General features: G+C 39.7%; 1 protein-coding gene across 1 annotated transcript; it reads left to right on the top strand.

Annotated features, from left to right (window-relative positions):
- Positions 1-927: 927 nt before the first annotated feature.
- dmrt1 (doublesex and mab-3 related transcription factor 1) lies at positions 928-24519 on the top strand. Its single transcript, XM_061070802.1, has 5 exons — positions 928-1152; positions 2679-2853; positions 5007-5164; positions 10304-10463; positions 24359-24519. The coding sequence occupies exons 1-5, from the start codon at positions 928-930 to the stop codon at positions 24517-24519; spliced, it is 879 nt and encodes a 292-aa protein (XP_060926785.1).
- The last annotated feature ends 367 nt before the right edge of the window (positions 24520-24886 follow it).

Raw genomic sequence — 24886 nt, 5'->3', positions numbered from 1 at the left:
TAAATGTTGGTGCTGAACTGATTCTTATTTTACACTTTCATTGACCTTGAAAGTGTTTTCTTACATTTTCACATATTCCCCAGGGAAAAATTCATGGGTCTTAATGACAGAAATATTACAACAATATTTAGGAGACTGAAATTTGATTCAATTTGGTACAGCTTGATAGAATTTAAGGAGACTGCTTAATATACAATATGTCTCCTCACATATTACTGACAATAACTCCTCAATCTATTTATCATTGCTGCTCCCCTCATCTCTATCAGACATTTTCGTATTTATGAATATTTTAAACATTCTTTCCCATTATGTTAAAACACTGTTTCTTCTAATCATTGTTGTAAAAGCTGAGTAACACACTCTGGGAGTTTTCTGTTGAACTTGTACTCTTGTTGAGGACTAAGAACAGATGATGTTGAGAAATTATGATTTGTGAATATGAGCTATATGAATAGAATTTGATTTTGGCCTTGGTGGATGTTTGTGCTCTACTGAGTGACATCCTGCACCAATAAAAGAGGGTTTTTTTTGCCTTCCAGCAGATAAAAAACAGTACATGTTCTTCCAGATCAGCTCCTGGTTGGTTTGTGGGTCACTGTGGGTCAGCTCCAAACACCCAGAAGCTCACATGGAACAATGAGCTTCAGATAAAATGTCTTATTAATAAACCCAGTGTGGACACAGGGCAGCAGCAGACTGATGCCACTGTCCTCCCTCGTCTCTCCCCCGCTTCCAGTCGGTTTCCTCCCAGTAGCAGCACTGACTCCCGGCAGGGGGGGGCCGGTGACCTTATAGCCTCCAGTAAGGAACCAGTAGTCCAGTACAGGAACCAGTAAGGAACCAGTAAGGACCCAGTACAGCCGAGCAGCCCAGCAGCTCCAGGTCTCCCAGCCTCCTCCTGGTTCTTCTCCTTCCACTTCCATCATGAACTCGGACAAGCGGAGCAAGCCGGTTCCCCCGGGGAGCAGCGAGCCTCTCTCCCCGGCCCAGGGCCACCCGAGGCCCGCCAGGATGCCCAAGTGCTCCCGCTGCCGGAACCACGGCTTCGTGTCCCCGCTGAAAGGCCACAAGCGCTTCTGCAACTGGCGGGACTGCGAGTGCGTCAAGTGCAGCCTGATCGCGGAGAGACAGCGGGTCATGGCGGCGCAGGTAACCCGGCCACCGCACCTGTTAGCCCGGCTAGCCTCATGCGCAGAGCCGGGGGCCAGGGCCGGAGGTTCTCCAAGTGTGACCCCGGGGGACTCTGCATTTAACTGGGGTGGAGAATCATTTAAATCAGTGTTTATTTGTTTTTTAATATGTGGAGATGAGTTTACTTATTGTTTTTAATCACTCTCATGCTAAAGTGTAGCTTAGTTTATCCACAGCTAGCTTAACTTTACCACAAGTTAATGTGTGTTTATAAATGTTTATTTTATTACTTAATACATTTTGAAAGACAGTTTTAATAGATATAATTTAAGACGACTCATCTACATCTTAACTGGTGGTAGTTAGTTTACTTTACTTGTTGTTTTTCTCACTTTAATTTGTGTACAAACATGCTAACTAAAATGTAGCTTAGTTTACACACAGCTTGAGCTAGCTTAACTTAACCACAACTTAATGTGTGTTTATAAATGTTGTTTGTTAATTTTATTAATTAATACATTTATAAAGACAGTTTTAACAGATATAAATTAACACGACTCATCTACATCTTAATATGTAGAGATGAGTTTACTTTACTTATTGTTTTTAATACTTTAATTTGTGTACAAACATGCTAACTAAAATGTAGCTTAGTTTACACACAGCTAGCTTAACTTTACCACAAGTTAATGTGTGTTTATAAATGTTTTTTGTTTATTTTATTACTTATTACATTTATAAAGACAGTTTGAAAAAATATAATTTAACAAGACTCATCTTCATCTTAATCTGTGGAGATGAGTTTATTTGCAAACATGCTAACTAAAATGTAGCTTAGTTTACACACAGCTAGCTTAACTTTACAACAACTTAATGTGTGTTTGTTTTTTTATTGTATTTTATTACTTATAATATTTAAAGGAAGTTTATTAACGTGACTTAAGTAAACTCATCACATAGTTTACGTTACCTTTTTTTTTTCTCACTTTTATTTGTGTACAAACATGCTAACTAAAATGTAGCTGTAGTTTAGTTTACACACAGTTACCTTAACTTTATCAACACTTTGTGCTTTTGGACATTTAACTGTATTTTATTACACTTATAATATTTCAAAAGGCTGTTAATTAATGAACACATTAATGCACACATTAATTAACATGTGGGTTAAAGGACATAAATTGGGAATGTCATAATTTATGCTAATTTCCTATATTTTTTTCTGTAGCTTGAAGTATTGTTTGTGTTTATTTATTTATTTTATGTAGTTTAGTTAGTATGGACCGACAATAAAACAATATCAATAATTAGTCAATACAACTAAGGTTTAATATACATCAACATAACGCCCTGATAACTGAAAAAAGTGTATTATTGTTTGGTTTTAATTTATCTTAGGACAATCTGTGTAATCATATTCATATTGTGTGTAATTATTTAGTAGCCAGCAGGCACTGTCTGTTCTCCAAACTCAGGCGATCCTGCAGAATGTTTGTTTTCTGCCAAACGGCCTCATATCAGCTGTTTCCTCTCCTCCCCTCCAGGTCGCCTTGAGGAGGCAGCATTTCCAAGAGGAGGAGCTTGGGATCTGTAGTCCGGTGACTCTGCCGGGACCCGAGGTCATGGTGAAGAACGAGGCCGGAGCCGACTGCCTGTTCTCTGTGGACGGACGATCCCTGACTCCGACCGCCTCCTCTTCTTCTTCTCTGGGTTTCACAGGTACGGACCACAGTCTATGGTACGGACCAGTAACTGTCCCAGTGCCCTCCCATGTGTCGCACCCCCCAGCCGACAGCTCAGTATAGAGGAGCACAAAACAACAACAGTTACCAGACTGCAAATTCACCTAAATATAATAAAATTCTCTATAAACGTAACTTTAGAGGAGCGAGATAACATCTTTTAAAAAAAAATAATTATATACTTTACTTTTTTGGAGGTTGTTTACAAAAACTTAAATCAGCCCAAGGGCAATTTTCTTTCTTCTGCTGTCAACCTTTTTCAAAATTGGGTAACTTTGTACATTTTGCGAGAGGTATAGTGCGTTCATGTAGACAATAATCACAGATCAGTAGAGAAAAACAAATAAATGAATAAAAACAAGCCGAATAAAAAACAACAACATGTTAGAGGGTGATTTGAGCGAGAATGGGATAGAGGTCGGTGAGGCTCGCTAAATCAAGGCAGCATTAGAGATAACAGCTTTTAAAATTAACGGGATGGTTTTTATTATTTTATATACAAAGAATGTTTGACAGATTATTTTATTCATACTTAATTTGAATCACTTTGATATTTAAGAGTATTCCCTCTTATTTTGATCAGGGTCAAAAAGACAGAATAGAATAAGAAGCCTTTATTGTCATTGTATTGTACAATTATAATCCTGGTGTGTAAATAAAAGCCAAGAAGAACACATTACTCACATTATATCACGCTGTTAAAACAATCATATATATTTTTATTCATTTATTTGTTTTTCTCTACTGATGTGTGATTATTGTCTACATGTAAGCACTATACCTCTCCCAAAATGTACAAAGTTACCCAATTTTGAAAAAGGTTGACAGCAGAAGAAAGAAAATTGCACTTGCGCTGATTTAAGTTTTTGTAAACAACTGTCATAAAAATAAAGAATATAAGAAAAAAAAAATCATATATGGATAAATACAAATAGATATAAATTGTCCTAGTGGATGTTGACCAGCTCTGACAATGAGAGCTGCATCTCTAGTTCAGGGTTCTGTGAGTCGAGCTTCACTGATCTTTGAAAAAACAGATGAACATCTCTCTTCACGTCTCTGTGGAGTGAGACACGTCCAATGAAGCACGGCTGCAGGACTCAATCACTGCAGGTCACTTTTACAGTTTCATAAAGAGAAGCTGCAACCAGCATCACCACAGACACAGTTAACAGCCCAGTCCACTCAGGCAGGTTTAGAACAGCCACTGCACTTGTGTTTTCAAGTTCAATGAAACAATCCACGTGGCAAGAACCTCTTCATAAGCTCTGTAGATCCCATTTCCATTGGAAAACAAGTGAAAGTCGATTTGATGACCACCTTATCAGGCATCTTTGCCTTCTTTCTTGTCGTGTGGAGGCAGAAACAGCAGATACCGAGTTCCCGCTCGGCCTGATAATACATTTCAGGAGGTGGAACATGACTGTGGTCAAGGCTGCTCACGTCCAGCTCTGTCTCCACTGTGTATGTGTGAAAGCGTGAACCTTTGGTGGCTGGCTTGGCAACAGAGGGAAAATACTGAGGTGGAAAAAAGGAGTTGAGCACTTGGTGAATCACTGATGACAAGAGTTTGAACGGGGACAACAAATGTCAGTATCTCCGGCCTCAGCGGTGCACAGTGTCTTCGTTGTGTGAGCGGCTTCTGAGAAGAATGTGGCCTTGTTGATAAGGAAAGTACAACAGATAATAAGTAATGAGGATTTAATGGTCTTGTTTGTGCTGATGTGAAGCCTCATGTCTCTGCTGTGATGCTTTGGAGTATCAGTTGGTTTCTCAGTATGTTCAGGTGTCGCCTGCAGATGGTGCTGTTGGCAGCAGTTTGAGGGAGGGATGGCATGACCTGGAGAATCTTGTAAAGTTCAATAAATTTATTTTTTTTCCCCTTATAAAAGATGAAACAGCAGATCTGATTAATATTGTAACATCAATTATAATGTTAAGGATAAAATTCATTGATTTTCCCAGCAGAAACACACTCACATTTACAGCCTGACTTATTTCCTTGAGTTGTAACAAGCAAAAACTATTTCACAACACCAATACAAAAACATCATAAAATGATTTAACGTCTGTGTTGATTGTTGTCTTATTTGTTGTGTGTCTCCACTGTGTATGTGTGTGTCCGTCCAGGGAGTCGCTCGGCATCCTCCTCCAGCCCGATGGCCGGCGGCAGGGCTCATGGTGAGGGGGGGTCCGACCTGCTGATGGAAACCTCCTATTACAACTTCTACCAGCCGTCATGCTACCCGACCTACTACAGCAACCTGTACAACTACCAGCAGTACCAGGTGACTAACCACATCCAATCAGCTGCTGAGGTTATAGCTCGTGTTAATACCATGGCAGCCGTTCTACTGCAGCGTACATATTAATATTCCCCGTCAACATTAGATTTACGTGTATTTGAAACTGTTGATACTGCTTGTTGGTAGCCTGCAGTGTGTTTAACTTGCCTTCAGTTTATCTTCATGTATATTTCATATTCAATATTATATTTGATTTGAGATAAAGATATAATTCAGTGTAAGGCTGGTTGATAAAACAATATCAATCATTATCGTAATATAGTTTTCATCAGTAGCGACATAACAAAGGTTCTATATATTTCGATATATTGCTCATACATTGTTCAAGCACATGAGTTTAATATGATCAACCTCAGATTTATAAAATGTTTTATCGAGTGTTTGTCTTTCTCAGTCGATTAAGAAGAGTGTGAAACCACGACCTTCGCTCAGGAGTCTTTCAACTTTAAAGAAGTAATATTGTAACCTTATCAGGATAATTATATTTTTTTATTTACTTTTGAACACAATCTGACATCTACTACAGGAGTTGCTTTTAGAAACAGAAACTTGTGTGCAGAGAAAAAGCACTTGTGTCAATATGCTTACAAAAGACTCTCCAAAAATATTAAAATACTTCTAAACTTGTAAAATTCTTTATTTGAACTTCATTATCATTACTTCACTCTTCATTATTTCATAAAGTTCCTCCCTTCTCCAAACACATGAAGCAAACCAGCCAAATGATTGAATGATGACAAACCCCAATGAAGAGATTAATTGAAAACATTGAGGTTTGCAATTGTTTTCATGAGTCTAATAATCATTTAGCATTAAATACGTGGAAGTTTAATCTAGAATCGAAATCAGAAGCTGGAGAAATATTTTGCAGTTTTGCTTGATAAGAATCAATTTCAGCAGCAATGAAAGACTCATGTTCTGATTTAGAAAATAACAAGACTTGCAGAAAAAAAGGTAATAAGTAAAATCCATTTTTGTACATTATATAATGGTGAGGAAATTATAGCTGTGATAAGACAGTGATGTAACATACAGCAGATGATTCAAGTGTGTGTGTGTGTGTGTGTGTGTGTGTGTGTGTGTATGTGTGTGACCTTGTGAGCATAAAAAATGTACATAAATTACTATCTCATGAAACAATAATCTTCTTATTTCTTTGTTTTCGTTAGAGATGAATGAGAATGTCGGTTTTAGTGCCTCATGGTATAACATAGGTGAGACACATCATGGAGATAGTGTACACACACACACACACACACACACACACACACACACACACACACACCCACGTATATATTCATGCTGATTTATGCTTGAATGTATCTTTACTGTGTCAAATGAGATGACTTTGTGCGTGAAGCAAATTAGATCTATAACTCTCCGGTGTTCTCAGAGGAGGGTTTTTTAAGTTGTTTTTTTTGTCCTATGAAGAACGTTTGTCCACCACCCCCCCGCCCTCCCCAGTAGCAACATCTAGTTTTGGGGTCACTGCCTCCGCTAACCCGCCGCCGGTGCACAGCAGCGCCTGAATTGCAAAGGTTAATGGTATTGTCTGTCGGCGGAGGAACAAACCGCCATGCCTCAGCGCCTGAAGGAGAAAGTGAGCACATTAATGCTAATCAGTTAGCACTCTTTAGCATAATTTGGCCATCCTCCTTTAGTGATTTATGGTATTTTCAGTGGAGGTGTCAGGTTGAGAGGGCTACGTGTTATGGTTATTCAAATTCAGAGACCACTATTTTTGTATTTGCATGAGGAGCTGATTATTTGAAGATGAGTTTCGATGCCACAAATACGTAGTTTGTAACTAGAGATTGATTGTTATTGTGATTGAATATCACTGTAGAAATAAAATGAGCGGTTAATCATCGTTTATCACCTGGGTTGGAATAATTATCACTAAAACCTCTTCATTCTTGTCTCCTCCACCTGTCCTGAACCTCCAGTGTGATAATCCTTCACTGACTCAGTTGTGATTTTGTCTCCAAAGTTCTTATCTTTGTGTTTCTCTGTCAGCTTTGGGCTGTGACGTGTTTTATCAGCTTCTTTTTTTTCTCCATTATAACATCCTGTGAAAGTACATTTTATATCCATGTAAAAAAACGTACAGAAAGTACCACAAACTTTTTGGTTTTAATACTTATATAAGGTTTCATGCCTTTGCTATGCCTGATGCACATTTCTTATGAGGCGAGTTGTTTTACAGACTTCGTAATGTGCATGATTTGTTTTTATCTGGCCACTTAATCACCATATTGCATATACGTTTTGAAATCAGATACATATACCACGTAGATAGAAAGTTTCTACAAACGGCTGACATTGGTTCTGCAAAAGCACAAAGGCCTTAAGTGTATCAGCTGATCTTGAGCCTGCACGCCATCTTGGATCAGCTGATAAGTCGTCTTCTGGTTCCCAGAGCCCGACTGTTGACGAGTAGCTCTTTGTGCTTCTGCAGTGCGTGGCCACAAACTCTGGATCCACTGACCAGCTGAGATCAGAAATGCTACAACTGCTGTTTTCATCTCAGTGAAGAGGGAGTTTCCAGTCACCAAAGTGTAAAGTGATAAAATTCGTATTCACAAAATCTGGATCAATTTCCGGATCAGCACTAATACCCTTAGATATTCATAGATATTAGAATTCTGCACAACCCTCTGCAATATTTCTTACATTTATTTTTAATGGCCTACCTCGCAATCTCATTCGTTATGGTCTTCAAAAGTATTACATTGAACTTTTTGAAACCTGCAGAGCTCCTCTCATGAAGCAAGCTCAGAAAGTGCAGGTTAATACCGATTTGTTTTAAAGAATCAAGCTAATCTAATAGTGATCATTACATTACATAGAGATCTACAGGTCCTGTGCTCTTCTCACCACAGAGGAGCCCACTGGTCTTTATCAGTGTATCATCTACCAGCTTCTCTCCTCCACTGTGCACTCACTGGTGCTTGGCTGTCATGCAGGTGGACGGTGATAATAATATAAGGGTGGTGTTGAGCTTCCAGACAGGAGATGGTGCCAGATAAGGAGAGATAGGCCCACTCAGGGAGGTAGGGAAGCCCCCCCAGGAGCCAGCAGGTTACACTTCAGGGAGTTTATACTTCGATATGTGGCATCTTCCTTCTCAGAGAGAAAAATACATGTTAATGATTTCAGATTTTAACTCACTCGGGTAATGCACAAAGCTCCTGTAATGTCATTACTTCTTTAAATGATAATTGCTGTCATTCATATCTCCATGAAACTAACAATTCACAATTATCATCTTCAGGTCAATAACATTTTTTACTCTTAACACAAGAATCTTAAAAGCGGAGGATCAACCCTTGAATTCAAAAAACTACACATGCACAGAAGATGCTTGAACAAACATCAGAGTGATAAGAACTCCCTCAAATGACAGAAACCATCTTTAGAAGAAATGTATTATCTTGAATTTGTATTTTCTAATTTGGCCCTTGTCCCATCTACTAACATGGAAGAGTTGGGTTTTATTACCGATACTGCAGCCAGCCACCAGGGGGCGAGAGAGATGATTTGGCTTCTCTTTAGCTGAGCTGTCATACAGTCGTTGGGTTAAATAACTAAAAATGTTCCTAGAATTTGTATCTGTAAACGCTGAGTTTTTAATAAATGTTTATTCACCGTCACACAGACAGTTGAGGTTCCTCTAATCTGCGTTTGACCACTGGATAGAAACCTTTTCTGTAAACATCCCCTTTCATACGAGACATTCAGCTCAAAGTGCTTTAAATACAATATAAATAGAAATAAAAACCTGTTTTCTTGTTTTCTTTCTTCCTCTGTGAACAAGCAGAGCTTTTGTCCCGGCCGCTGCTTGTGTCCTTACAACCCGTAAGCTCCGTGCACTCGAGACTCCCGTCCAATCTCTGTTGTATTTTTCACAGCCCAATACAAGAGCTGAGTGTAGCTTAAATAACAGTTTATAAAGCTGTCGGAGAATTGATGGTGTGGACAATACGGGTGACGTATTACGGGCTGACAGAAATCAAATTCCATAAAAGTGAAATTGAAAACCCTTGCTGAGGCGGCCTTGCTGCTGAGTAGACAGCTCGTTTTAAAGTTTTCTGAGCTCTGGAGAGAGCCAGCGCCGTGTTGCAGCTCATTTCTAGAACAAGTCCGGGGCCTGTGAAATCAAACACGTCTCATTCTCTGTCACCCTTTATGTCTGTATTCCTGCTGGTCAGTTTAGTGAAGTCTGTGGATATCTGATGTCTGATTCGGCGGATTGTACAAGCATATGGGAAAGGGGAACAAGTCTGTTTATATTGTATTTGAAAATATCAAATGTACAAAAGAAATGTGGATAAAACAATCAGGGAATGCATAGGGAAATATCCACTGGTGGTTTTATAGATTCTTTTGCCTGGATAATGAATAACAGGGCAGATATCGTAACCAATGTAAACACACTACTGAATTTTTGTTATTTATTTACATAGGACAATCTGAAGAAACTGACAGTATTTCATTTACAACAACGTGTCCTGATTAGATCGTGAAGAACTAGTTCAACGACCGTAGTGGAATTATTAACTTGTATCATTTTGTGGATGATTTCACCTTGAGTCTGTTAATAATGTAGCCTCTGCAAAGAATGAATGAGCCGAGCAGGAAAGATCTTTTAAAGCCAGAATGTGCCAAGTTTTTTATCCAGCATTTGTCACTGTCTCCACTGAAATGGTCAAAACTGAGTCAGTGAAACAGTGTAATCTGCCTCAGAAAAACTAGGAAGAATATTAATGGTAAATAAATCATTTTTATGGGCTCTAGTGATCATGAGCTTCACCTCATGGCCATTTGAGACAATACCATATATTATAGATATTGTTTTATTATATTTTTGACAAAACAAGACATTTGAAGTTCTGGACTTTGGCTTTAAGAAGCATTTTCACCTTTTTCTAACATTTTGTAAGCTTCACATTTAGTTCCTCGATTGAGAAAATAAGTGTGAGAATAATTGATCAAAAAACAATAATTTTCACTCTTAAAATACCCAAACAGAAAATAATTGAAACCTAATATACATCTTTATATTATTAAATTCATGACGTTGATGTTAAAGTTGCCTGTGTGTGTGTGTTCTTGATGAAGCAGATGTCTCACAGCGACAGCCGCCTGTCCAGCCACAACGTGTCCTCTCCCTACTGCATGCACTCCTACTACCCAGCAGCCAGCTACCTGAGCCAGGGCCTGGGCTCCTCCTTCTTCAACCTGGAGGACAACAACAACAACTCTGACACCACGGCAGCCTGTGAGTCACACACACAGAGACACACGGTGCACACAACAAACACACACTCGCATGTCTTGGGGCCCCATAACGTTTTAGTATCGCTCAATTCGAGAGTGCCACAGTTAGAAGAGGAAATCGGTCTCAAGTGAAGCTTTTCTACTTTTAGATTTACCTTTTATTTTACTTCAAATTGAGTTAGTGTTCTGTACTTGCCTTTCTGTTATCTTCTCTGTTCAGAAGATGACGTACAGTTGATTACAATGATCAACTTCAAAACAACCACTAAACTGCAGAAGGACTTGACAGTGCAGCTCTGTGTCTTTTCGTTAAGTTGAATCGGATCTGATCTCAGATTTCTAGATTTCTGTCTCACTTCACCTCCACCAATCTGAGCCGGGAATCTCCGTGGAGCATTACTGACTGTGTGTTTGCCTCAGAATCAGATTGTGTGTATTGCTTAATATTTTCAAGAAAGTATTTGAGGAGCTTAGTAAAGAATTCATACGAGCACACGATGAGAGAGAGAGATAAGCGGAGAAGAGAGAGGGAGGGATATTAATGTTGTTTCAGTGCTTTTCTTTATGGAGGAAGAATGGTCACTTTTATTTACAAGAAAATTTTTCTGTAATCACCTTTAAGCAGATTTAAGAGTCAAGGGTACAAAGATATGGCTCAGCCGAGGTTACAAAACGTATATTATATACATAGTATAAGAAAAGTAAATACAATATACAGTATGTAGCTTATCACCTCCTCTAACTTAGTTGAGGAGGATGTATGTTTGTAAAGAAGTGTTTATGGAACTGCATGTGAGAATATATATCTTCAGTTTCCTCACTTTCCTCTGAAGCACCTGTTGCAAACTGTTCAGAAATGTTCCTCAGATATCAGAAGTCGTAATTGTATAAAATTTGCTCTTATTTTTATTCTTATTAACCAGCGTGTCTTGAATGTCTGAAAGGAAGCAGCTCCTGTTCTGTTCAAAGTGTTGTTTGGAAAAACATCTGATTTAAAATTAATATCTAATGTTTTATTAAAATGAAATCACAGTTGTATTTGCCATGAGGATATTTTCTCTTTAGGGATCAAACACTGAAGTGGCTGCTTTGCCGTTAACAAAGCAGTATTGTGTATTATTACTCATTGATATCGGACATGGGGGAAGAGCGTCATTAGTCCAAAGACAACATCCTTCTCTCAGTGAATCTGCTGACACCACCAGCATCTCCTCTTCTACCTGTGTGTGTTTATGACTTTCACCTGTCCGTTCCCTGGGGGTCCCATGTCGGCCCCCTGCTGTGCGTCGCCATGCTCCATTACTACACAACAACATCCTCCGAGGGTGGTCCCACAGAGAAACAAGCCCCCTACACCAGAGGTTCTCAAACTTTAGATCCAAGAGGGACTTTCCCCTTGAGAATTTAGAATTCAAGATATGTGTGGGTGTTATTAATTTGTTTTTTTGAATATGTGGATAAATGTGAGTATAAATTACAAGGAAAAAAGACACATCTTTGTTGTGAGTGAAACACAAAACCATCAAGTCCTGCTCCACTGAGCTGGTTTCATAAGTCAACACACACTCATTGTGTTGTTCTGCATCAGAATGTGTTCCCAGGACCTTTCCCATATAAAGTTCACGTTATAATAACAAAGTTTTTTTACAAATTCATGACAGAAAGAAATTCTTGTAATTATCTTTAGAAACAAGGTTTAGATTAGATTCAACTTTATTGTTATTGTACAGTACAAGTACATATACAACAAAATGCAGTTTAACATCTAACCAGAAGTGCAAAAAAGGCAGTAAAAGTGCAAAGTATTGTGCATGTTAAAGTGAAAATGTAAATAAATAAGATCTGTACAGTAAGAAATATAGATGGAATATTACAGTATTAAGAGGAATTGTATGATATCAGAACGATGAATACACTATGAGCAGGATAAAAATAAAAATAAATATAAATATGAATACACTATAGGCGGGATAATACAGTAGTAAAAAAAAGTAACAGTAGTGTAATTGTACAAATGTTCCAATGATCAGTGGTTGGAGGAGGGTGTGTGGCAATAAGAAGTATATGAGTATTGTGCATATTAAAGTGAAAATGTAATAAATAGATCTGTACAGTTAGAAATATATATGGAATATTACAGTATTAAGAGGAATTGTATGATATCAGAACGATGAATACACTATGAGCAGGATAAAATAAAAATAAATATAAATATGAATACGCTATAGGCGGGATAATAGAGTAGAAAAAAAATAACAGTCAGTGCAAATGTCCAAATGTTTATTTCTTACTACCACTTAATGATTTACTTTATTAATATACACACTCACTGTACATGGGAGCAGATTTATCCTCTGATCAGAAACAGAGAAAGTTTCCAAATAACTTTCAACACTCCCCCCTAAAAAAATCTGAGTTTAATCCTCGAATTGTTTCACTTTGACTGAACATGTTGAGTCGCTCGAGCCCGTGAGGAGGAAACGTCTGAGCTGTGTGAGTGTACCTGCCCCCCCCAGCCCCCCCCACCACCCACCCACCCCCACACCCCCTTCTGCCACCCTGTCAGATTTATCTCCCTCCCAGGAGAGGGCTAATCAGTTGGCCAAATACAGAGATCCAAATAACCTTCAGGAGTGCCACGCTGTCCTTTCCCCTCCGCCTACCCCCCCCGTCTCACTCTCCGCCCTCCCTCCCTCCCTCCCCTCCCTCCCCCGCCCCCCCCACAGGCCGCGCTGTCTCCGCAAAATTGCCTTCTGGAGTTAGTGAGCGGGAACAGTTAAGATTTACAAACAATGATGAAGCTTGTCATGCGTCTTTCTCCATCCGTCACGGCGGGCCGGGTGGAGCTGTGTGTGGGGGGGGCGGCCGTCCCGGTGTTCTTCATAAAAGCCAGCTCCCTGTGAAATACACCCCCCCCCCCCGGCCCGGCCCTGTTTACTGCCCGGCGCTCGTCAGCAGCACCGCCGCCGTAAATCGCCGAGCGGGAGGCGACAGCGCAGTCCATCAAACTCCCCCCCCACCCCCCCATCCCAGCTCGCTGCCCTCCCAACATCAACCCCCCGCCCCCCCATATCTACACACACACACACAAACACACACTGGTGCTGTATCTCACAGGAGACGGCTTCAGGACGAGTCTCTTCCTCTTCATCTTCTTTCTTTTTCGTCCTTGTCGGGACTTTTTTTTCAAAATTGAAAACTGCTCAAAGTTTTCAAGCTGTCTGTTCAGATGGTCGACTTACACATAAGATATATATATATATATATACGCAAACCTATATAGCTTGGTTTATTTTCATTAGTCATAAAATAAATAAAGTTGGAACTGGGCAGAATATTCAGAAAGATTTCCCTGTCATTGAGTGTAGCACTAACATTGTAATACCAGTCATTAGTACAGGGTTCCTACGGTCATGACAAACCTGGAATAGTCATGGCATTGTAAAATGTGTATTTCCAGGCCTGGAAAAGTCCTGGAAAAAAATGAAATCCCAAAAGTTTTGGAAAAGTCATGGAAATTTGTTATATTCATAATTTCATGTCGTTCATTTACGCTGAGTTTTAAATAATTCATATGCTTTTAAAGAAATACGCTCAAAATATAAGCAGGCATACGCTCTCAAAGTAACTGAGTTAGTATGGGAGCGTATGCGTAAGGTATACTGTATGCCTTGATATTCTCATTGCTAGTTTAAATACTACATTTTGTCACGTTCACAAAATGTTTGGACATGGAAATTTGGTTTAAAGTTGTTGAAAAGTCATGGAAATCCATTGGTCAAAATGTGTATGAACCCTGTTAGTATTTAGGTCCAGTTGCAGTTTCAATTCATTAGTAGCTGTTTTTCAAAGACTCCCATTTACTGTTAAAATGCAGCAAAGCAATTGAAGGACGACAACTTTCCTCTCATGTACTTCTTGCGTTTGTTTTTTTAAACAAACAAGATTCATACTGAAGCCGCTGTGCTGGCTATACATTTGTCTGTTTTGTTATATTGGTGTCAGCACCGAGCGTACAGTAATTTAAATGCAAATCAGATTGTTGAGGTATTGCAGATGTTAATCCTGCTAATCGATGGACCTGTGTGAGCCCATTAAGTTAGAAATCCATTACTATCTTTCTAGATGATATTCTATTGATTTCACTGGCTTGGATCCATAGCGTACTGTACACCACGGTGAGTTACTGCGTTTAGAGTCTGTGGCTTCAGGTTCTCCGCCTCCTCTGGAGGAAAGAAAAGGTGGAAAGAAACGACAGAGAGATTGGTGTCAGTAAGTTTCTTTGTTTCGTGTGCAAAATGGGCTTTACGTGCTTCCAGATCAGATTACTTTCAACTTCACACACACACACAGTTGAGGAAGTCCCTTCGAACACTCACTCGCTGCATGTACCTGAACTCACGCCGGGGCCACACTCGTTCTGGAGATGTCACAAAGGCCCCTCCCTCTTTAGGATTTATTAAAGCTGAAACTAATCGGGACTCTTTTCTGTATTCTTCTTACCAGCAGCAGCAATATTCATTATCATAGAAAGTCTGGTTTGGGCTTTAAAATATCAACTGGGATTATAAGTGGGAACAAAGAAAACAAAGACATTTTACCTTTTCAAAGTTACAGTATTTCAAATCCTGTCTCAGGGAACTTATCATGTGTTAGAGGATAAACGGAATTAAAATGATTATCGGTTTCATAATGGTTTGTTACAATGTGCTGTAAATGTTCACCAAGTTTTATATGGACATCATATATATTATCAATAAAAATAATGATAGTATTTTCGTTATTTATTGAAGCTCCTCTGGAGGAAAGAAAAGGTGGAAAGAAACGACAGAGAGATTGGTGTCAGTAAGTTTCTTTGTTTCGTGTGCAAAATGGGCTTTACCTGGTTCCAGATCAGATTACTCTCAACTTCACACTTCACACACACACACACACACACACACACACACACACACACACACACACACACACACACTTGAGGAAGTCCCTTCGAACACACACTCGCTGCATGGACCTGAACTCACGCCGGGGCCACACTCATTCTGGAGATGTCACCAAGGCCCCTCACTCTTTAGGATTTATTAAAGCTGAAACTAATCGGAGCTTCCAACCCATGAGGTGACCTTTCAGGAGGAAGTGCTGTTTCATGTCATGTAGCAGCCAGAGTTCATTTCCTTGGTCACTGACATGTTGAGATCATCAGTCAGCTCGGTACATGTCGTCAGCGTGGTTTCACCGAACCTGAGAAAAACAAAGGCTGGAAGGAGCCTGTTGGTTTGGTGCATGCGTTTTGATTTTATCTTTAATACGCACAAATTTAGGTTGTAGAACCTAATATATGACATTCAATATGACTTTTAATGGCATAGTTTAAAATGATTTGTTTTGATTTTTGTTTTGCCATCATTTGCAGTTGAATGATGCTGAAACAAGGATTATATGTATCATCGATGTTTAAATGAAATTAACTTTTCAACCTAATATAAGCAGACTTGAACCTGAACATGTGTCCACTGGGATTCTTCACATGACATTTTCTGGCAGTCGACCGTCTACGCTGTTTTAATTTATGATTATGCGATTTAGAGAAAGCTTTAATGAAATAGTTTGGTTCGGACCATACGCTGTTTATAAAGATGGTCAACGTGTCTCCACTTCGTCTTAGTTTCCAAAAATGAAGCCAAAATATCCGTGATACGAACTCTGTCATCTTGCATTTGATTGATTTGCTTGATTTGCAGCCAACATCTGCACAGTAGTGATTTGGGGATGAAGCCGCTTTGGCATTCTGCTAAGGTTCCAATACGTGTTCCTACTGTGCATCCATCACTTAAGGCAACAGTGTCTGCGGCTTTTCACGCAATTGTGACGCAGGACTCGTTGTCATTCATGGCTTTCCAAGCGTTGCACGTGTTGCAAAGCAATTCCCCGCCAGAACACTAGGCGGAGTTATGTTTTTTGTCGAAGTCGGCTCTTCTTCGTGAGTGGCACGAAGAAGAGACGGTATTATCGGGCATGAACCGGAAATGTGACTCCGGAAATGATGTAGTTAGCAGACCAATCACAGCCTTGCCGGCTACGTGACGCTTGCGGAGCTTTGCCGTCTAGTTAGAAAAATTGGGCGACACACATAAGCACCTAAGAAGGGATCCGTAAATACTTAAAAGGCCCGGAATGGCTCTTACGCTTCCGGGCCCGTGAAAACGCAGAAGCATGCGCCGGCCTTTAGTTACCCACTGGAACCTGCAACATCGCCTTATGTCAAGTAAAGCTCAATAAAAACTACAAACGCATTTACCAAAGAGTTGTTGGAACCTTAAGAACCCTAGAAGGATCTAAAGTGTAAGTGAGAGCCAGCACTGGAGAACGTCCCCCTGCTGGGCCCTGTCTGTCCCTGGAGGGCCTGTTTGAATATGTGACTGATTGAGTGTCTCTCCTGACTCTTAGTTACAGTGGCTCCGTCCTGTGTGGCCCATGAGAGAGTCCTCCTCACCCGCTGTGCAGCTAAGTGCCCTGGTCGCCTGTGGGCCTGTGGATGAGCTGAATCTCAGTGTAATTGTCTGTTCAGGGCTCAAGCACCTTTGTAATGTGTTGTACGACACCAGCATTAGCACCGGCCTGGGGCGCTGGAGACGTTAAACAGGCTGGGTGGTGTGGTTTATGTCCTCATGCCCTCACTCTCTATTTGTCTCTCACACTAACACACACACACACAAACACACACACACACACACACACTGTCCAGCTTTCGGTGGCTTGAAATTTAATGATTCAATATTTCAATTGACCTCTGGTTTATTTGAAACCAGGTTCTTGCAGAGCAGTGTATGATCATTGAAGGAACTCTCAGTTATTTGAGTCTTAAAACGTCGGTTTGTCTGTTTCTATTCATCGTTTTTTTTTTGGGGCAACAGTTGAGATATGAAAATATAATTTCAGGTTGAAACCAGTGGACGTTTTTGTTCAGTGTTTCAAAAGGAAAATAATGAATTCATATATTGTGATTATTAGGTGACCTGTATTTATAATCCTTTCATAAAAAGATGCTAGAATTACTATCAAAGAAAAAGCAGAGAAGAGCTTCATTATTCTAATTTGATGTGATCTTAAGTAATTCATAATACAAACCATGTAAATCAGATTTACATCCAAAGGAAATGTTATTAACTGATACTCTCATATTTAATTTGAATATTTGGTTTATTTGGTTAAAAAGTCTTCATGTGAACAAAAGGGAAAAAAGCAGGAAATCAAAACAAACAAAGTAATATCACAGTTTTATTCTAACATTTGAAAAACTCACAGAATCAGAACGTTTACTGTTTATCTAAAAAAAATGACGTTTTCATGCCCCAGACATATCGAATTCCCTGTGCATGTACATAGAGTGGGTGCTGTTTCTCTGATATCTCTGTATTAAACACACTGGGTTGGTTACGGTGCCGTCCCACCTCATCATGCTCTTGGCGTCCCTCTCCCTGCGTGGTTTGGAGCAGCCGTGGCGTCCGGCGTGCGCTGACAGCTGATGGCGCCGTGGCAGCTCTCTGTGAAGCAGCTGAACGACTTGGATAAACACAGTTGGCAGCTTGAGCACCGAGCGGGAGGCGTCCTCCTCTCCAGAGCCGTATATTTCACTCTCCCTGTGTCCTTTACTTTGGCGTTTTTCTTACCCTGTCGCCTCACGATGAATCGCTGGTTTTAAAAACCTGATGATAGAAAAATCCCACAGATATCGATCGGCCGCCTCGGCTCATTATTGCATATCCATAACTTTTGGACGGGTCGAGTCAAAACGCCCAGCGATAGACTGACAGGCCATTTGGCGAGTTGATGATGCACAGTAGCCGAAACGGAGATTTAGCATAGGGACGCCCCCCCCCCCCCCCCCCGGCAGACGTCTTCACCGGGGACAGATTGGTTAACAATGCGAGAGGAGCAAAGGGTCCTCGCTGCTTAATTAGCCTTTGACCCCGACACTGATGCCTTCTGTCAGCCTGCGCCGCTCCTCCTCTCTCTTCAGATCCACGGCAAACCGATAATGAGCATTGAAGTGTTTTCTGACCCCCCCCCCCCCCCCCCCTTTAATGGTCACTTAAGAGACTGCATCACTTTGAACAATTGTCTCAGCGGCTCCTCATTGGAGAGAGGAGAACGAGAGATATGGGGAAGATTTAACTGCACACTCGATAAAAGGAAAAGTCTTTATTCATGATAATGCAGTATCTGTTATTTGACTCTTTGCTTGTTTCCCTGATGAAGGTGTTTGATGCGGCTTGAAATTAACTCAGCGGTCACAGGACAGGGTTGGAACTTTTAGTATTCTCCTTACCAGCAGCAGCAATATTCATTATCATAGAACTTCTGGTTCTGGCTTTGAAATATCAACTGGGATTATAACTTCTTAAATGTGATGGAACCATGAAAACAAAGAGATTTTACATTTTCAAAGTTACAGTATTTCAAATCCTGTCTCAGGTTAAACTGTATTAAAATGATTTTCAGTATCATCATGGTTTTGTTAAAATGTGCTGTAAATCTTCACCAAGTTTTATATGAACATAATATATATTATCAATAAAAATAATGATAGTATTTTCGTTATTTATTGCAGCTCGATAACAACCAATTTATGTATTACGGAGAAATTTGGTACAAACGCTCTTGTGCCCTTCAATTATTTTTTATTGGCTCAATTAATGATTTTTTACGACCAGTATCTTTCACAACATCTTTATATTATTAACAAAACCTCCATTAATTGCTTATTAAAGTCCTTTTTCGTTTTAAACCCACTATTCACTGATTCCCTGCTCTGGATTTCTGTTCTGTACAGAACATTTCACCTTGTAGACACGAACAATCCTCATAGAAGACTTTCTGAATTAAGACTCAACCAGAAGAGGTTGAGATGAAGTCATTGATTTGAAGCTGAGGGTGAAGGTCTGTGGAGGGAACATCAGCTGAGTGACGTGAGCCTCCACCGTTCACTGCTCAGTATTTAAAGCCTTCCTGCCTGGTTGTCTGCTCTTTGACTGAGTTTTCTGGGCCATTAAGCTTCTGCTGCTGCTGGGCTGATGAAGAGGAGGGAGACGCCCATATCGTTCACGGGGGGGGGGGAGCGTCCATCCCGACAAGGGTCGTCCTCACTTGGACACACATGGGACCCGCTCAAACTGGCCAGGGATGATTTTTTTGGACACAGCTCGTATCATTTTAATGGGAGCAATTTAATCCCAGGCCAACCTTGTCCCGCGACAGGCAACTCTTCATCCCTGGGAGTGAGTTCTAGTTCCCTTGATAAAAGCCTCCACTAAGTGCTGCTGTCCCTGGACACCACGGACACAGGTTTAAGGCAATATGGAGTCTGGGACTTCTGCAGATTCATACTTATAACTGCAAAATGTAGTAAACTTGCAGCTGTTAAAAACTTCTCAACCTTTGAACTGTAAAACAAATGATCTGCCAGCGCCCTAATATAGATAAACATCTCTATCTATCTCTATCTCTAAGCTAAAGGTAGATCTATAGATATATAACTTGACATTTCATTAAATTTAGCTAAATAACACATAAAACAAAAGATATCTAAGTATAGAAACATGATCATAATACTTCTTAACGCTCCATGCTATTTGAAGTATGTTAATGGATTTGTTTTAAATTGTACTTAGTAGAGTGAATACTTCTGCCACGGCCCCAACAGTCCCATCATGAAACCACTTTTAATTTTCACCTTATCTGGATTCTTATCTGGATTTGAACTAAATCACATTCCTGGATATTTGTCCCCTAAATATGTGAGATTGTTTGAAAATCAAGATCCATGATTCATGATCACTTAGAAATCAAGGAACATTTTAAAGAATGAGTAAAGAAATCTTTCCACTGAGGTTTGTAATCTCTCCAGTAGTTTTTGTGTAACCCTGATAACTAACAAACCAATGCAGACAAATACACAAACTCCTTGGTGGAGGTAATAAAAGCTGCTAATTAATTCATTAGTTAATTCGTGACAACATGTAGTAAATGGTTAGTTATTGTCATGACACTAAATAACTGTTTGTACTGAGCATTAGTTGATGTCAAAATATTCCAGAAAGTCACAAAACTCTAGTTTAATGTAGAATTGTGTGTGTGTGTGTTTGAGAGTGTGTGTGTGTGTGTTTACTTAAGTGTTATCTACCCCCATGACCCTTGTGTACGGTGGATGAGTGTCGAGTATGAAACCCACAGCGAGAGCTTATCCCCGGTGGATCAGACTGAATTACCATCTCCTCTCACATCTGGGCTTTTGTTCCCGTCTCTCTGGCAGCAGCAGAAATGATTGCACCTTCTTTCACTGCCCCCCCCCCTCTCTGAACAGGACAAGTGGGAGGTTAAAAAAGCTTCCTTTTGTTAGTCCACACAAAGACTGTTTAATAGTTAGGAAATCTTATATAGAGCTCTGAGTGACTGGGGAAAGGGCAAAAGTTCAGTCAGGAGAATAAACTCTCTTTCAACATCGACCAGCAGGTAAAGTCGCTCTCGTTACAAACTGAAGCTCCAGGAGATTGTTGGGTTTAACACAAGGGGGGGGGGGGCTCTCTTTTCATGGTGAGACGTGTGGGGATCTCACTCATTACAACAACACTGAGCTGACTCAGAAGTCTTATCGATCTCGTACCTGAGGACAGAAGGAAAATGGAGAACTGGTTCTGTTGTATCTCTAAAAACATGATTTAGTTACAGGGGAAGTTAGTTTTTACTCTGAGGCTCTTGTCTGCTATAAAGGACTTGAGCAAACTTTGTGTATAGTACTATATTAAGTATCTAAATATTTTTCAGTTAGTACGGGGTTGATCCAATACAGTTCTTGTACGGATATCATAAATATTTTTGAAATCATTTAAATACATTGTTGTACAAATGTGGATGAGAGGGAACTGAACACTTCACATTTAGAGCTGAGACAATAATAATAACTGTCTTTGTATATCATTTATCAAAATAAGAAAAAAATGTATGAACAAATATAAAGCTAATTCAATTCAAGTCACTTTTAAGCACCAACTCATAAGTTGAGACCTTTAAATTATAGAGAAACTGAACAGTTCCCACAATGAGTTTGAACATTGCTTGAAACATTTTGGATCATGTAAGTACAAAAGTAAACAAAATATATAACAGCGTTTAGACAGTTTAATGATGAATTGTTGTTTAATACGTCTTCAACCGTAAGTAATTGATAAATTACAAATTAAATCGTCTCATTGTGAAGCTGCATTTCTGCTTTGAAACGTCCTGTGATTAATTGATCTTTAAACTAATTTATTGGTTCACTTTTAGCTCCAGTATTCAAGTGTTTTATCACCGATTATAATTTTCCGCGCTTCTCTTTTAAACCAAATAATTATTCGATAAATGGAAAGAAATAATAGAGGAATGTAACGAAAGCTAATTAGCTAATTGTTTAATTAGTTAATTGTTTAATTAGTTGCGGCCCCGGTGTGATGAACTGGTGCTGGGGGGTGGGGGGGGCTAATGGGGAACACGGCTTTGTGCTGCTTCTCACATTAATCTGTATTAAACAGCAGCGACAGTCGGATGCAGCAGACAACATGTGTACCGCACTGTGTCGTGATTTAACGTCCCAGTGAAACACGTCCAGTCGCCTCCAGCCGGTAATTACATCATAGATTTCCTGCTGATGAACGGACAGAGAATTAACAGTGAACGGGCTAATTCCCCCCCCCCCCCACACACATGCTGTGTTATTGCTGTACAAGTGGATCACTGAGGGGTAAAAAAAAGAAGCGCTGGTTGCACTTAGCTACACAAACATTAGTATTAACGATTGGGCTGCCAGTTTGGAATTGGTGACAAACTGCAGACGGGCAAAAATTGGAGTCCGAAACCAATCAGGAAGTTAATGAGGAGAGAAATTACTCCTCCTCTCCCCCCCCCCCCCTCACTGCTGAGGAGGAAGGAGAGAGAGAGAGAGAGAGGGGAGCCTGGAGGAGGCCAATCAAGTCCGAGGATTCTGGGAAATACTGGACGTTTGTTATGAGCATGTTTCTGCGATCAGGAGATTATTCAATAAAAAATGATAGTTTTAGATTATCAGAAAATGGAAATGCAGGATTACTGGAATAACAACTTGGATCACATCTGATCAGTTTTAGATATTATCTGATTATGGGGAATGTCCAGAATCTTATTCAAAGGAATATAACTTAGTTGTATTATATTTTGTGAAGTAATAAACCATATAAATTGTTTTTTTACACTTCTTTCAATGTCAACTTTTATTCTAAGAACCAATACATTCACCTGTCTGAAGATGATTCATACTAGTATCGATTTATCTGTTGATTATTTACTTGATTGATTAATGAATCGTTTGTTAGTAAACAGTGGAAAGGTTCATCAAAAGATTTCAAAGCTCAAAGATCACAGAGATCAAAGTCGCGTTTAAGACGCCGATATGAGTAAATATTTAATATTGTTTATTCGAACTTGATTGAAAACTGATTAATAAATCAACAAATCTTTTCTGCTCTACTAATGATCCCACATGTATTTTTAATTGTCTTATACTTCGATGTACACTGAACATCCAGGATTAATGAACTTTAGAGCTAGTACTAGTACTTCATGGATATGGACTGAAATGTGTCATTTGAACCAAACTTAATGTTTCTCAGATTCTAATTTACTTATTCTTATAGTTTCAGGTTCAAAACAATAATTATGCTAATTTCAAGTTAATTTCATGTACCGACCATAAAAATAACAGATCCATTTTTACGAAAATTACTAAACAATAATGATTTTAAACTTCTTTATTAAAATCAGTTAGCAAATGACTCAGTCAGTTATTACAGCCCATCGTCAAAACTATAGTTAAGTACTTCAAAGTACATGAGAGTATTCATAGTAGTGTAGTATAGTTTGATAGCAGTGAAACGTAAGAAACATGAGCGACTGAACTAACACAGGATTGTTGTAAACCAGCTTCAGTGGCTATAGAGCCACTGAAGCGTGTGTGTGTGTGTGTGTGTGTGTGTTTATGTGTGTGAATGTGAGTGTGTGTGTGTGCACAGGCCTCTCCTGTTAACTGTAAAAGATCTAATGCTTTTGTTTGTCGTTCACTCTGTTCCCTTTTTTGCTGACTGACTCAATTTGCTATAAATCCTGAGCTCTGCTTGGACTCATTTCGCTGTGCGGTGAAAACAGCACGAACGCACACGACCGTTTGTTCTGCAGAGCTGATGATACCACTCGGCTGTTTTGTCTCTCACTACAGTATTTCTCTTCTCCTTTTTATTTACTCGCCTTACTGTACCAAGACATTTTTATTTTATGTGTGATGCTGTACTGTCGACCGCCAGGAGCCAATATGAGTTCATCATATTAACGACTTTGAGGAGTATCCAGAAAATAAGATTTGTAGCTCGAGAGCCGTGAAAGATTTGAGCTTTATCTATTTTTTCAAACGCATGAACATAAGTCAGGACTGTGGGACGACAATTATTATTTCTTGTTCTTTTGGTTGAACATTATCCTATGAGTCGTATTTTAACCAAACACACAAAGCCCACTGAGCTACATATAACATAACCCAGTACTGTAACACCTGCAATACATACATAAAAATATGAATGCAACGTATACAATCTTTTAAATGTTATTATATTTTACAAATCACTCTGCAGATGAGATCTTTTGCTGAGTTCATTCAGCTTTAAACGAATAAAACAACCGTGAGAATTAACTTTTCGGTCAGTTTTCACTTTACAGGATCTGGATCTTTGTTCACTTTGCACTTTGGTTGAGCGTAGAATATAGAAATAGTTCCACCGTTCTTATCTCTATCAGAACCCGATCAGTTACAGGTTTTCCCTCTCGTCTCTGCAGCGTTCCCCCCCGGCAGCATCAGCACCCCCCATGACCCCACCATGACCTGCAGGTCCATCAGCTCCCTGCTCAACGCCGACGTCAAGGCCGAGAGCGAAGTCAGCGACGAGACGGTCGACTTCTCCCTCAACGCCACCATCGACGTGGAAGGCATCAATTAACGGAGCTGAGGATACGAGCAAAGCATTTTCACTCTTAATTTTCCTGTGAAACGGTTCCGTGGTTCACAGATGTTTGTGTGATTCTAAGTCAAGTTTCCTGAGTTCAGTTCATCAGCTGGAAAGTTTAAAACATGTGAAATTGAGGACGTTGGTGAATGTGGAGCCTCAATATACAAATTAACTCTCAGCTCATATTCACATTCTGCTCAGTGCCAGTTTCAGCTCAGAACCTGTTCATACATCAGCTCGATTTCACACGTGTGAAAAAGTCACAGCCTCAGAACTGAAGTTTCTTCTCGCTGACAGAGCAGAACTGACAATGAAAAGTCACTAAGGTTTGTAGAAAAACAAACAAATACTAAACTTA

Source organism: Limanda limanda, chromosome 5 (assembly GCF_963576545.1).
Source record: "Limanda limanda chromosome 5, fLimLim1.1, whole genome shotgun sequence".
In the NCBI taxonomy this organism is placed as follows: domain Eukaryota; kingdom Metazoa; phylum Chordata; class Actinopteri; order Pleuronectiformes; family Pleuronectidae; genus Limanda; species Limanda limanda.
The sequence above is the reverse complement of the archived record's forward strand: the minus strand, read 5'-3'. Positions and strand labels throughout refer to the sequence as shown.